The sequence below is a fragment of the Arachis ipaensis genome, chromosome B5 (genome assembly GCF_059453495.1).
Source record: "Arachis ipaensis isolate K30076 ecotype BB chromosome B5, ASM5945349v1, whole genome shotgun sequence".
Classification (NCBI taxonomy): Eukaryota; Viridiplantae; Streptophyta; class Magnoliopsida; order Fabales; family Fabaceae; genus Arachis; species Arachis ipaensis.
Window position 1 is genome coordinate 134,557,121 of NC_142440.1, and position 16,517 is coordinate 134,573,637.

At 39.5% G+C, this 16,517-nt stretch overlaps 1 protein-coding gene across 1 annotated transcript; it reads left to right on the plus strand.

The window, feature by feature from the left end:
- The first annotated feature begins 15,031 nt into the window (after positions 1–15,031).
- Positions 15,032–15,595, plus strand: LOC148565859 (uncharacterized). The gene has a single exon (XM_088487268.1). It carries the CDS (start codon positions 15,032–15,034, stop codon positions 15,593–15,595), a length of 564 nt encoding a protein of 187 aa, XP_088343394.1.
- Positions 15,596–16,517: the final 922 nt, after the last annotated feature.

Sequence of the window (16,517 nt, forward strand, 5' to 3'; positions counted from 1 at the left end):
AGATGCTTTATGATTGAAAACTTGCTTCCTAGAGACTTTTAATTATGTATTTTAGTTCTCTTTTATTCCATTCGATGCCGTGATCTGTGTGTTAAGTGTTTCAGGCTTTATAGGGCATGAATGAGTTGGAGATTGGAAAGGAAGCTTGCAAAAATGGAAGGAACACAAGAAATTAAGGAGATGACCAGCGAGAAGTGACGCGGCCGCATGGCTAGAAAAGTAGACTAGAGCCAGAGAACATGCAGAAACGAAAAACAACATTCATTCTACACAATTTTAGTTTTAGATCTAGTTTTACTCCTCTCCTAGGTTTTCTCTCTACACATTCATAGTTCTTAGAATTTTTATTGCTTTTTGCATTGGGATATTGAGAAGAGTTATTACCTCACCAAGACTTCGTCATTCTAGTTCATTTTCTTTACTTGGCTTTACTCTTCCATGTCCTTTAATTTACTCAATTTTACTATTGGATTATTTTAGAATTTATTAATACAAGAGTTACTTTTATTTTTAATTGATTCCTTTGAGTTTTATTTATCATGTCTTTCTTTAATTCCCTTACCTATGTTATGAGTTCTACATTCACAATGAGCGAGTAGTTCCCTAACTTGATGGGGAGTTGATTGAAAGGAACCCTTGAGTTGGAATGCTCAAAAGAAAAATTATAATTGGATTTATTGTTGGATTGCCATCTAGTCACTAACGCCAGTCCTTCCAAGTAAGCGGATTGGGACTTGTGAATAGAAATAACATTCCAACTTATTTGACTTTTCCTTACCTAGTAAGGGATAACTAAACAGAACAACCTTCAATTATCAATTAATCTTGAGAGTACTGCAACAAGAATAGGGCTTCCAACTAATCTACTCCCAGTCAAGGCTTTTATTTAAATTACTTAATTTTCCCAATTTAATTTCCTGTTTATTCAACTCAAATTCTTTTTGAAAATATCTGATTAATAAAATAGCACACCTTTCTGCAACTCGTTGGGAGACAACCTGGGATTCATACTCCCAATATTTTAATTTTAATTTTTGTGACAATCTTTCTAAATTGATAAGCGGATTTTTGGTTGGTTAAGAACTATACTTGCAATGCATATTTTATAACAATTCTTGACTCGCCAATTTCCACCACGTCAGCGCACCTGGCGCGTACGCGTCCTTTAGCCAAACTGCGCATCGGCGCGGAAGCGTGCATGATGCGTCCGCGCCGGGCAAAAAAAAAATTTCTTTCCTTCCATTTTCTTTTATTGCATTTGCCTATTTTCATTTATTGCATTTTAATTTTGTTTTTATAGCTTATTCTTGTTTTCTTTTCTAAGTTTCTTATTTTAATAATGGTGTTGAATTTTCTTACTCAATTGTTGAGAATTTCTTGGTTACTCTTGGTACTTTGTGACTTGTTTGACATTAATTGTAGTACTTGCTCTACACACAAGATTAGTGCTTTAGTCCCTCCTAACTCATGATCCCTTGTTTTTATACATTGTTGTTATTGTGTTAGGATAAGGCCAAATACTCTCATGCTTATCACTAATCTTGTTTGTGTCAATTATTGATTAAACTGGATGCAACATGCTCTTCATGTCATGTACCCATGCTTTAACTTGTTCTTGCATCAAGTATTAATTGATATGCCCTTTGTTTGTATTGCTCTCTCACTTACATGCGTAGCTAACATGTAGTGAGGACCCTATTCTTATTTGGCATTAGCTCTCGCCTATGTTCTATTTGCTTTAATGTCTTTGTTATAGGCTTAATTTTCTTTCTTTTTCTCTCCTTTGAGGTTGGCCACCAAGAAGGAAAGGAATGGAAAAGCTTCTAAATGGGGGCAACAAACAAGTTCATCCGCACAACCTTTTGAAGAAACTCATCAATTGTAGAAACCCATCCACCTTGCTCTTCTTTGCATGCACCGAGGACGGTGCAAATTTCTAAGTGTGGGGAGGTCGTCCGACCGATCTCCATGGGTAATAATTTCCTTTTTCAACACCAATTCTTGATTTTCTTTGTTAGTAGTTGTTTCATTGCATGATAAGTTGCATGTTAGTTAGAATTTGTACATATTTCATCATTTCTTTTTATGTTAGGACTACTTGGTTAGGGTAATAATTTCTTTTCCAAGAAAAATTGTTTTAGGGCACCCTACCATTTTGAAAAAAAAAATTTCTTGTTGAACTTGCTTGAAGAATTTATTTTGGAATATGGTTTTTGAGCTAAGAACACAAGCATGTGAGTTTTGAGCCTAATGGTGTGGTTACATCTTATAACAACTTATTTTCATTCTTGTGTGCATCATTCTCTCTCTATGATTGTAATCTTTGATTTGTTTGATTCTTTATTTCCATTATTCCATGTATACATGCATTTATATGATTGAGGCCATCATTTTATTTAGCTCACCCAAATAGCCTACCTTTCATCAACCATTGTTAGCCAATTTTGAGCCTATTTAATCTCCTTTGTTCTTAATGTTAGCACATCACTACCCCTAAGTGAAAAACAATAAATGTCCTTGATTTAGATCTTTGATTAGCTTAGGCTAGTGAGGGTGTGTATCAATTGGGTATGGGAAACTTGGGACATTGGTTGAGGTAAAGGTGTAATTTTTATTTTTGTTAAAAATATTGGGAATTAGGTACATATTCATGCACTATATGTAAAACCATATGCATTGATACATTTGTATAGACTTTAGAAAAAAAAATGATAAAGAAAAAGAAAAAGAACATATATATATAAAAAAATATATAAAAAAAAGAGAGAAAAAGAAATAAAAAGGGGACAAAAATACCCCAAAGTAAAGTTCAATAAAAATCAATGCATATGGAATGTGAATTAAAGAGAATGCATGAGTATGTGAAAAAGTGGGAATCATGGGTAGCTAGGTACTATATTAGAATTTTATAGGTTGTTGTATGTGTTTAGTGAGAGCTTAGGCTAATCAAAGATTCAAATTTCAAGCTCACTTGACCATATACATCCTACCTTGACCCTAGCCCCATTACAACCTATGAATAAGTCCTCATGATAAATGTATGCATGCATTGAATAATTGTTGATTGTTAGATGAAAAACAAATCATAGAAAGCATGATTAGAAGAGAATTGAGTGATCAACCCTATACACTAGAGCGACTAGAGCGGATACACTTTCGGTGAGGGTTCGATGCTCAATTCCTTGTTCTCGGCTTTCATGAGCGTTCTTCTTGCAAGTCTATTTGAACTTCATTTTGATATTCAAATTGGTAGAGTTGTGAGTCGTCATATGACCTTTACCCTACTTGCTTATATATGTTCTTGGAGATTGATTTGCTTTTGACCAAGTAGATAGAGTCATATTGCATTTAGTAGCATTCATATAGATAGGTGCAGATAGTTTATTTGCATTGAATAAATGTTCATAACCCTTTTCTTGTCCTTCTTTATTCTTAGCATGAGGATATGCTTGGTTTAAGTGTGGGAAGATTTGATAAACCCCGATTTCGTGATTTATCTTGTGCTTATTTTAGGAGATTTTATCACCTTTTTCCACATTTATTCAATGAAATAGCATGGTTTTGTAATTCTCCCTTGAATTGTGCTTAAGTGTAAAAACATGCTTTTTAGGCCCTTAAATTGGTTATTTTAATCCACTTTAATTCCATTCGATGCCTTGATGTGTTTGTTGAGTGATTTCAGGTTCATAAGGCAAGCATTGGATGGAAGAAGTGAGGAGAAAAGCATGCAAAGTGGGAGAACTCATGAAGAAATGAAGAAACCGTAAAGCTGTCAAGCCTGACCTCTTCGCACTCAATCGACCATAACTTGAGCTACAAGGGTCCAAATGAGACGGTTTTAGTTGCGTTGGAAAGCTAACATCCGGGGCTTCGAAATGATATAAAATTTTCTATATGTTGCTTCGCGCTCAGGGGCGCGCACGCGCCATGTACGCGTGCGCGCCGATGCTGCTCGTGGGTCCACTTTAATGAAATCGCCCCCAGCGATTTTGCAGCTCATTTTGGGCCAAATCCAGCCCATTTCTAATGCTATTGAACCCAATGATTGAGGGGGGAATGAACCAAGTAGTCATAATTTAGTTTTCATCATGTTTTAGGTTAGATTTCTAGAGAGAAAGGCTCTCTCCTCTCTCTAGATTTTAGGGTAGTTTATGTTTAATTTTCTTAAATCCAACTTTTAATTCTTGTTTTAATTTAGTTTCTCCTTTTAATTTCTTGTTATGACATCTCTATTCTTCTAGTTTTACTTGTCATTTCCTTTATTTTGCCATTTTTATGTTTATGAACCATTGTTGAATCTTAATTTTCTTTAATGCAATTTTATGTTTCCATGTTCTTTTAATTGATGATTTGAATTGTTGATTTACTTTTCTTGCAATTGATAGTTGGTAGATTTATATTTCTTGCACATTTTACTATGCTTTCCATTTGTACCCACCAAGTGTTTGACAAAATGCTTGGTTGGGCCTTAGAGTAGATTTTGAGCATTCTTGGCTTGGAAAGAGTAATTAGGCAATCTTGAGTCATGAAAACCCAACTTATGTTGGTGATCTAGAGTTGTTAGCTAATATTGTTTCCATTGACGCTAATCTTTTGCTAATTAAATTAGTGAGTTGATTAGGACTTTTGGATTGAGATTAGCTAGTCTTATTAGACTTTCTCTCATGGAAGATAATATGATACCTTCTTCCAATATTGGAGATGACGTAATAAGATAAATTCTTGTTACTATTGTGGTATGATTGATTAGTCTTGTTTGACTTTCTCCCTATTTGTTGGAGTTAACTAAATAAGATGAATTAATTATTGCATGACTAGGATAGAAAGCCTATAATCTCAATCTTTGCCATGAATGTCTCTCTTTATTAATTTCTTTCTTTATTTACTTGCTTGATTTACTTTTCTTGTCATTTATCTTGTTGCCCCTCTTATCAACCAAAAACCCCTTGCCCCTTCATAGCCAATAATCATTCACTTCATTGCAATTCCTTGTGAGACGACCCGGAGTCTAAATACTCCGGTTAATTTTCATTTGGGGTTTGTTAATTGTGACACAACTAAAATTTTTGATTGGGAGGATTGTTTGTTGGTGTAGAACTATACTTGCAACAAAAATTCATTCATTTGAGGAAATTCTATACCACGACAAATCTTTTAAATCACCATGCCAAAGGTTTGGTAATATCTCCAAGAGGGATGAGATGCCTCAACAGATTATGCTTTTCTGTGAAATTTTTTATGTTTGGGGCATTGACTTCATGGGTCCATTTCCAAATTCTAATGGTTACTTTTATATATTGTTAGCTGTGGATTACGTTTCTAAATGGGTGGAAGCGATTCCTACCCGCACCGATGATGCTAACACTGTTGTTTCCTTTGTTAGAAACCATATCATCTGTCGCTTTGGATCACCACGAGCAATCGTGAGCGATCAAGGCACCCATTTTTGTAACAGGAGACTAACAGGATTACTGAAGAAGCATGGGATAATTCACAAAGTGGCAACAGCCTACGATCCCCAGACTAATGGGCAAGCCGAGGTGTCTAACAGAGAGATAAAGCATATATTGTAGAAGATAGTCAAACCTCATAGAAGAGACTGGAGCACCAGACTACAAGATGCACTCTGGGCATACAGAACGGCATACAAGACACCCATTGGGATGAGTCCCTTCTGCTTAGTTTATGGAAAAGCCTGTCACCTCCCAGTTGAGGTAGAGCACAAAGCCTTTTGGGCAGTGAAGGAGTGCAACATGGGATTTGAGAAGGCCAGAGCTGAAAGGAAGTTGCAACTGCAGGAATTAGAGAGCCTTCGCCTAGAAGCTTATGAGAACTCCAGGCTTTACAAGGAAAAAAATGAAGGCTGTGCATGATAAGCACATCAAGAGAAGAGAGTTCCAACCGGGGGACTTAGTCCTCCTTTACAACTCCCGATTGAGGCTCATTCCAGGCAAGTTGAGATCAAGATGGGATGGCCCGTATCGAGTAGAGAAGGCTGAGCCATACAGAGTTTTCCACCTGAGTCATCCTTTAAGCTCTGAATTCATCAAAGTCAATGGACATCGCTTAAAGCTTTATCATGGTGAAAAGATGAAGAATAAGAAGGAGCTAGAGATCTTCCTCTTGGAAGATCCACCCACAGCAGAAGACTGAGCTAGTGGAGCGTCCAACTTAAGGACGTTAAAGCAAAGTGCTGGGTGGGAGACAACCCACCATGGTATGATCGTTCCTTTCTCTCTTCTTAGTTTTCTTTTTCAATAACTCTTCTCCTTACTAGTGCATATAGTTTACATTTGCATACTGCATAAAACAAAAAAAAAAAAAACAAAAAAAAGAGAGAGGAGGAAAGAGGCTTGCGACGCGACAGCGTCACTGACACGTCCGCGTCGTATGGGCCCTAGGAAGAAAAGCAAATCTTACAGAGAGTCACGCGAAAGCGCGGCTAGAGGCGTGCCTTTGGTGCAACTTGATCCATGCGACCGCGTCCCTGACGCGTCCGCATCATCTGGGAAAAATGTCTCCCACGCGTCTGCGTTAAGCACGCGAACGCGCGCTCTGAAAATCGACGTAAGAGAGGGTGTATGGCAGAATGTTACGCTGGACCGGGGCTGGAATGGTGCTAGACGCACAAGCCCTACCACGCAAACGCGTGCCCCACACGTCCGCATCGTTTTCCAATCTTGGTCATTCACGCGATCGCGTCCACCACGCGAACGCGTCACCTTGAAATTTGGCAACAATGAGTTTCGAACAGAGAGTTGTGCGAGCGCGAGGCTGCCCTCGCGCCACTAGCACAGATCAAGTCACACGTCCGCGTCGGTTCATATAAGCGCCACTCGCGCGAACGCATAACCCACGCGTCCGCGTCGCTTGCGCCGCACAACTCATCCAAATCTGTCAAAATATCTTATCTTTTTCTTCCCCAAATCCTACTTTTTCTTTTCTCTTCCCCCCCTCCCCTTTTCTTCTTTCTTCCTTCTTTCTCCCTTTCCACTTTCTCTCTCTCACCACCATTATCAAGGTTTTTCTTTTCTTCTTCCCTCCTTTCTTTTCTATTCTTCCTCTTATTTTTATGTTCTATTCTTCTTTTTCTTTCTACTTTCACTATCCATGTTTTCTTTTTCTTTCTTTTTTTTATTGGTATTGGAAATTTATTTGGGTCATTATTTCTTATATTTTGCTTGTGGATTGTTAAGGAATTGTTTGACAATTATATATTAATTTTATCGGGTTTCTTGCATGTTTAATTTAATACTTTCAATAGCTTATTTACCATGCATGCTATGTGTTTGTGAAAACGCCCGTATGGCATTGTGCCCTATTTTTAGATTTCTTTTAATCTACTACTCTAAATGCTTGCTTTTCACAAAACCCTTTTTATATTTTATTAATTAAATATAATTGTTATTACAAACATATTGTTAGTTTGGCAGACTTGGTAATCTAACTTGGACATTGAATGCTTGATCTGTGCTACTTTTGCCTTTGCCGGCATGCCAATAAACACCTTGCATTTAACTGTCGTCATATGCCCTTGCTATATTTCCATTGATAATTTTTCACATGTAGTCATGACCATGTGTTAACATCATTCATCTTTAATGTGCATTGGTTACCACCTTTCCCGTTCTCTACCTTGCTCTAACCCTTGAAGTTTTAACATCCTTACTCTGTCCCTTCAGGATGGCCACCAAGAAAAGAAAAGAGAAAGCTACTCCCAAGCCACCAGCAAGGAGAGGAACAAAAAGAGCATTAGTGGCAGAGCCATCTTCCACTGCAGTTAAGCCCTCAACAAAAAGAATTAAGAGGATTATAAAGGTCGATGAAAAAGAGAAAGCCTTCCCAGCAAAGGACACTGCGTGATTTTCCAACCGCTACTGTTAGCAGATGTTTCCCATCCTGTCAGTAAGGAATTACAACAACGAATACCTACTTATCCTTCCGACTCGTATTGCTGAATTTGTTGAGCCGCGAATTGAACAAAGACACTGGGGATTCCTACAAAGACAGCCACGACAGGTTAATCCCTCATGGGTAGTCGAATTCTATTCTAATTTCTACTTGCCAACCCTGCAGTCTGTCTATCTCCGTCAGAAGCAAATCCCCATTACAGAAGAGGCCATTCAACGAGCGTTGGATCTCCCCCCTGCTCCAGAAGGACTGGACGCATTTCAAGAAGCCGCACTCAAGCACCAGACGTACCAATTTGACTGGGACGCTGTTCTCAGAGTTATCGCACAACCTGGAAGCAGATGGATTTATGGATACCATCGTTCCCGACCTAAGGGAATATCGGCTTCCGCACTTACCTTGGAGGCTCGCGTATGGGCACAGATTATGTCCCATACGTCTTTCCGAGCACTCATGAGTCCTCCTTCACTGCAGACATGGCCATTCTACTATGGTGCATCCTTACAGACCAGTCTCTAAACCTACCAAGACACATCCGGAATGCCATGGGACATGTACAAATTTCGGGCAACTTACCTTTTCCCGCCTTGGTCTCAGATCTTGTCTCAGCGGCCGGAGTCTCCTACAGAGCTGGGGACACCAAAACCATGCTTCCACGGGATGATCAATACGTCCCTAACGGGAAATATCTCAGGCCACCAACAGCCACTACCAGCCAGTCCACAGAATAAGCTGCAGACATTTCCCCTTCCACACCACAAGCACCTTCAACAAGTCAGCTGCTCCATCAAATACTAGAGAGGTTGGACCGGCAAGACCAGAAGAAGCTACGAGAGTGCCGCAACCAGCGCCGATTCAAATACCTCAAGGAGCTACTCACAGGCAACCACAGACCTGACAAAGCCCCAGACACTCCGGACTCCACTTCTTTTACCAGCACAGGGAGCCATGACGGTCCCGACTATGGAGATACTGCTACCAGCCCACCTTTGTTTCTGACAGATGGTACCAAGGACGGTGCAAAGCCTTAAATGTGGGGAGGTCGGTCAGTACCTGACTTCCGGAGGTAATTTCTCTTCCTTAACACAAATAAAGTAGAATATTTAGTTTGTTTTTCTTTTTTTTTTAGAATAGGATAGATTGCATAGTAATAGGTTAATTGCATGCATGTTCTACTTGATTGAAAAGACAATAAGTTTCTCCTAAGACCTGAAATTTTTCACTAATTTAAATCAAAACCTTTATGTTAAATTTGTTTGAAGTTGTAATTGGAACATGGTTTCAAGCTAAGAAACACACAACCTGTGAGACTTTGAGCCCAAATACATGGTTACATTATTTAACCATAACTATTTTATTCTTGTGTGTTTACTTCTCTATGATTGTAATTTGAATTTTGTTTTATCCTATATGTCCAATGTTAATGTGTTATATGCATGCATATGATTGAGGCCATTATTTGTTTAGCTCACTTATCCCAAATAAGCCTACCCTTGAAATTACCGTTGTTAGCCACTTTGAGCCGTTTTAATCCAATTTGTTCTACATTTTACCACGTTACTAACCTTAAGCGGAAAAACAATTAAATATACCAACTGAATCTTTGGTTAGCTTAAGATAGAAATTGTGTGCTAATTGAGTATGGAAAGATTGTGGGAACAAGGGTTAATAAAGAAATGTGTCATGATGGGAATTTGGGTACCTACTCATGTGAACCCATAAAAAAAATTAAAAATCTACGTGCATTGATAAGCTATGTTTATTTAAAATAATAATAATAATAATAAATATATATATATATATATATATATATATATATATATAGAATAAATAAATCTAAATAAGGGGACAAAATTACCCCAATGCTAAATTAAACAATCAATGCACATGGGAGAAAAATTAAAACAAAGGTTGATGCATGAGTATGGAATGTGAAAAGGAAATTCTGGGTAGCTAGGTATGAAATTTGAAGTTATATAGAATATACATATATGATTAGGTGAAAGCTTGGGTTAATTAAAGATTCAATTTATAAGCTCACTTAGCCATATATACCGTTACCCTTACCTTAGCCCCGTTACAACGTTGAAAAGACCTCATGATGTTTGCATTGGTACATTAAATGTTGTTGATTGGTTAGGTGAAGAACAAAAATTAGAAAGCATGATTAAAGAAGGATAGAGTGATTACCCTATACACGAGAGAGATTAGAATGCACACACACCATCAGTGAGGGTTCAATGCTCGACTCCATGTCCCCTGCTTTCACGAGCTGTCTTCTTACAAATTTACCTGCTTTTACTGTACGATTTAAACTAGTGGAATCTTCTCTATGTTCTGTCTTAGAGAACTCATTTATTTTTAATCAGATAGACAAAATCATATAGTTGCATTCATATACATAGGTTGCATTGCATGAGTCTTACATGTCCCTATTCATTCATATTTATCTCCTTCAACTAAGCATGAGGACATGCTAATGTTTAAGTGTGGGGAGGTTGATAAACCATTATTTTATGATTTATATTGTGTTTAATTGTGTGATTTTATCAAGTCATCACCCACTTATTCATATGATTAGCATGATATTACAAGTCCTTCCCAAAATTGTTCCATGGTTGAAAACTTGCTTCCTAAAGATCTTTTAATTGTATATTTTTATTCTCCTTTATACCATTCGATGCCGTGATCTGTGTGTTAAGTGTTTCAGGCTTCATAGGGTAGGAATGGCTTAGAGAATGGAGAGGAAGCTGACAAAAAATGGAAGGAACACAAGAAATTGAGGAGATGACCAGCGAGAAGTGACGCGGACGCACGGCTCACGCGACCGCACGAAATGGAGGAAATCGCAGTGACGCGCTCGTGTGCCTGACGTGAACGCGTGAATTGGAAGCCGCACGAGTGACGCGAATGCGTGGACGACGCACACGCGTGGCAAGGAAAAACGCTGGATGACGCGAACGCGTGGATGACGCAATCGCGTGACGTGCACGATCTGCAGAATTTGCAGAAATTGCTGGCGTGGATTCTGGACCGCATTTCAACCCAGTTTTCGGCCTAGAAACGCAGATTAGAGCCAGGGAACATGCAGAGACCAGGGAGAGGACATTCATTCGGCATAATTTTTAGTTTTAGATATGACTTTACTCCTCCTCTAGGTTTTCTCTCTACACATTCATAGTTCTTAGGATTTCATTTTTATTGCTTTTTAGATTGGGATATAGAGAAGAGTTATTACCTCCACAAGACTTTATCTCTTTAGTTTGTTTTCTCTATTTTTTTACTTACTCTTTCATATCCTTAATTTGTTCAGAGTTACCATTGGATTATTTTTAGAATTTATTAATACAAGAACTATTTTTATTTTTGATTGGTCTTTTTGATTATTATTTATCATGTCTTCCTTTATTTCCCTTTCTTATTTTTTGAAGTTTACATTCATGATGAGCGAGTAGTTCTCTAACTTGATTGGGAGTTGATTGAAAGGAGAACCTTGAGTTGGAATGCTCAAGAGTAAAATTGTAATTGGGTTTATTGTTGCATGGCTCTCTAGTCACTGACACTAATCCTTCCCAAGGGAGAGGATTAGAACTTGTGAATAGAAGTAGACTTCCAACTTACTTGACTTTCCTCTACCTAGTAAAGGATAACTAAGTAGAACAACCTTCAATTATCAATTGATCTTGGGAGAACTCCAACAAGGATAGAACTTCCGATTAATCTACTCCCGGTCGAGATTTTTATTTAAATTACATAAATTCTCTGATTTAATTTCCTGTTTATCAAACTTAAAACCATTTTGGAAAATCTCTTATTGATAAAATAGCACATCTTTCTGCAACTCGTTGGGAGACGACCTGGGATTCATACTCCCAGTATTTTAATTCTAATTTTGTGACAACCCTTCTAAATTGATAAGCGGATTTTTATTGGTTAAGAACTGTACTTGCAACGTATTGCCAATTTCCGCCATGTCACCTTCCCGACAACTTTGACAAAGTCGGCCATGAGGTGGTTCGACAGCTTGCCGCCTAGGTCGATTACCAGTTTCGACGATCTTGCACGAAAATTTCTCACGAGATTTTCAATTCAAAAGGACAAGGTCAAGCACGTGTCCAGTCTACTCGGAGTCAAACAAGAAGTCGGAAAATCCCTCAAAGAATATATAGAGAGATTCAACAAGGCATGTTTGGAAATCCAGGATTTACCCACCGAGGCGATAATAATGGGGCTAGTCAATGGTCTCCGAGAAGGTCCCTTCTCCCAGTCCATTTCTAAGAGACATCCGACTTCCTTGAGCAATGTATAAGAACGAGCTGAAAAATACATCAATATAGAAGAAAACACCAGGCTGCGAGAACTGAACTGGCGACCAGGAAACCCTCACCAAGCACGGGAAAAAGAAAAAGAGTCTAAGAAGAAAGAAGAGTATAACTCGGAGAAACCTAAGAGGTTTCACAATTACACTCTGCTACGGGTTTCTCTTGTGGATGTCTACAGGAAAATTTGCCACACTGAAAAATTTCCCCCTTCGCGACCAATCAAAAATAAGAAGGGGAAATTTGCAATGAGTACTGTGAGTACCATAAGCTGTACGGACACTCTACAAATGATTGTTATGACTTAAAAAATGTGATAGAAAAACTGGTCATGTTGGACAAATATCTCATGGAAAGGTCGTGCAATCATGGGAAAATGAAGAGAGATGACGAAGAGGTCAGCCCCCACAAACTCCAGAACGACATGTTCACATGATAGCAGGGGGGTTTGTTGGGGGAGGAGTGACCAAGTCGTCTCGAAAGAGGTACCTAAAAGAAGTCTACTACATCGAAGAAGAGACTCCCGACCTCCCCTACCATCTCCTTCACGAGAGAGGATGCACAGGGAATTGCACCAGAACATAATGACCCAGTGGTAATCACTATGATACTTGTCAATGCAAACCTACATAGAAATTTGATAGACCAAGGAAGCTCTGCCGACATAATATTTAAACTTGCGTTCAACAAGTTGGGGCTAGAAGAAAAAGAGTTAAAATCCTATCTGGACACTCTTTTCAGGCTGGGAGATACACCAATTAAGCCATTAGGGTTCATTTTCCTATATACCACTTTTGGAAAAGGGTTGAAATCAAAAACCATAAATATTGATTATATTGTTGTAGATGTGGTATTAGCCTACAACCCCTAATTGGCAGGACAACATTGAATCAGCTAGGAGCTGTTGTTTCTACTCTTCACCTTTGCATGAAATTCCCCACACAAAAAGGAATTGCTACCATCAAAAGAGATCCGAAACTGGCCAGAAAATGTTATAACGAAAGCTTGCACCTGCGAGGTAAACGTAAAGAAGTCAATGCCATTGAGTTTGGAGGAGTCCGAGGAAGGGAAGAGCTACGGCCACAACACAAAGGGAAGACAGAAGAAGTCCAAGTTAGGGAAGAAGTCGGAAAGAACACCAACATAGGAGTCAATATGAGAGCGGATCTGAAGAAGAATCTCGTAAGACTCCTACAAGAAAATGCTGACCTCTTCTCTTGAAAGGCCGCTAATATGCCCAAAATAAACCCCGAGCTCGTGACGCATAAGCTGGTGTCTATCCCGGATCCCAACCTATCCAACAAAGGCGTCATAAGCTCGGACCAGAGCGAGCTCAAGTGGTCGAAAAACAAGTTCAAGCTCTACTCGAAACTGGATTCATTAGAGAGGTCAAATATCCGACATGGTTAGCAAATGTAGTACTGGTAAAGAAGCAGAATGGAAAATGGAGGATGTGCGTCGACTACACCGACCTGAACAAAGCTTGTCCAAATGACCCATATCCCTTACCCAGCATTGATGCTTTAGTAGATTCTTCTTCAGGATACCAGTACTTATCATTCATGGATGCCTACTCGGGATACAATCAAATCCCGGTGTATAATTCAAACCAGGAGAAGACATCATTCATCACGCCAAGAGCAAACTACTGCAACGTGGTCATGCCTTTCGGATTAAAGAACGCAGGGGCCACATATCAAAGGTTGATGAACAAAATATTTGCACCTCACCTTGGAAACCTAATGGAGGTATATGTGGACAACATGTTATTAAAAATCAAGGATGAGGCCAGCTTTCTATCCGACCTTTCACAAGTTTTCGGCACCATAAGAAGACATGAGATGAGACTAAATCCCACCAAATGCACCTTTGCAGTAGAAGCAAAAAAATTCTTGGGTTTTATGCTTACACAAAGGGGGATTGAGGCTAACCCCGACAAGTGTAGAGAAATCTTAGAGATGAGGAGTTCGACTTGTTTAAAAGAAGTCCAATAGCTGAATGGCCGACTTGCAGCCTTGTCCAGATTTTTGGCGGGATCGGCCTTGAGATCCTTACCACTTTTCTCACTACTTAGTAAAGGATGCCAATTTGAGTGGACCTCTGAATGCGAAGGGGCCTTTCGAGAATTCAAGAAATTCTTAAGCGAACCACCCATCTTTACCCGGCCACAAACGGGAGATGAGTTGGTGTTGTATCTGGCCGTCGCTAAAAAGGCAGTAGCGTCAGCACTGATACGAGAAGATAAGGTCGGACAGCACTCCATTTATTTCACTAGGAAAGCCCTACAAGGGCCAAAGTTAAGGTACCAAAAAATAGAAAAATTTGCATATGCCTTAATCATGGCATCTAGGAGACTCTGACCTTACTTCCAGGCACACACCATAAGAGTCCGGACAAACCAACCTATGAAGCAGATACTCTAGAAGATAGACATAGCAGGTCGGATGGTGCAATGGGCTATAGAACTATCCGAGTTTGACCTGAGATACGAAACTCGGACAGCCATCAAAGCTCAATGCATCACCTACTTTGTCGCAGAATATACGGGCGATCAGATTGAAACCTCCACGACCTGGTAACTCTATGTAGATGGGTCATCTAATAAAGTCAGAAGTGGAGCGGGTATAATACTGGTCAATGAAGAAGGAACTCAAATAGAAGTTTCCTTAAAATTTGAGTTCCCTGCTTCCAACAACCAGGCAGGGTACGAAGCCCTGATTGCAGGACTAAAACTCGCCAAAGAAGTTGGGCGACTAAAATAATAATCTTCAGTGATTCTCAGGTAGTAACCTCACAAATCAATGGAGTGCCAAGCAAAGGATCCTAATATGAAGAGATACTTAGAGAAAACGCTTGAACATCTTCAACAATTCAGTGATACCAAGGTCCGACATATAACTCGGGAACTTAATAGCCGAGCAGATTCCCTTTCTAAATTGGCAAGTACCAAACTAAGGGAAAATAATAGAAGTTTGATACAAGAAGCCCTCAAAGAGCCTTCTGTAATCAAGTCAGATAGTAAGTCGGACATACTATCTGTCTCCGGCTCAAACCTCAGGTGGATGATCCCCCGTGTTGAATGCCTAAAATTCGACATCCTTCCCAAGAAGTGTAAGGAAGCCAAAAGAATTCGGAGGAAATCCCATAATTACACCTTGGTACAAAATGTCCTTTACAGAAGGGGGGTATTCGCACTTTTACTGAAATGTGTTCTGACTAGTAGAACTGAAGAAGCCTTGGAGGAAGTACACAATGACATCTATGGGAACCATCTTGGGGCACGATCTTTGGCTAGAAATGAGATCCGAGCTGGATTCCTCTGGCTGACTTTACAAAAGGACGCTACCGACTTTGTCAAAAAGTGACCGCCTTGTCAGATGCATGCCAACTTCCACATCGCCCTACCCGAGGAGCTCATCAGTGTAACCTCTCCATGGCCTTTTGCGAAATGGGGATTGGACCTACTCGGACCTTTTTGTCAAGCGCCAGGACATGTTAAATACATAATTGTGGGAGTGGATTATTTCACTAAGTAGATAGAAGTAGAGCCACTAGCTACTATCACAGCTCAAAGAAGTCGAAAATTCCTATACAAGAATTTCATTACTCGGTTCGGAGTTCCTCACTCCATCACCATAGAAAATGGTACACAATTCACCTACTCTACTCTCAAAAATTTAGTAGCAAGCATAAAGATCAAGCACTAGTTCATATCGGTAGAACATCCCCAAGCCAACGGACAAGATGAAGCAGCCAATAAATTTATATTAACTGGATTAAAGAAAAGACTGCAGGATGCAAAGGGGGCTTGGTCAGAAGAGCTCCCGTAAGTACTATGGGCTTACCGAACAACACCTCATTCCACAACTGGAGAAACACCCTTCTAACTTGCATACGAAATAGAAGTCATGATCCCAGTAGAGGTCAATGAACAAAGTCCAAGGGTAAGATTTTATGATGACGTCAAAAATATTCAAGCCCGTAGAGAAGAACTCAAACTCCTCCCAGAAGTCCGAGAACAAGCCCAGACAAGAGAATCAGCGCTGAAGCAAAGGATGTCGGCCAGATATAACAAAAAGGCCGTACGAAGGAACTTTGCCACAAGCGAGCTGGTCCTGATAAGAAATGATATCGGGTTAAACAAGTCGGGCGAAGGGAAGCGGGCTGCCAACTAGAAAGGACCTTACAAGATATCTGAAGTCTTGGGAAAAGGCTATTACAAAGTGTCCGACTTGAACGGAGCCGAGCTCCCAAGGTCATGGCACGCATGTAACTTGAAGAGATATT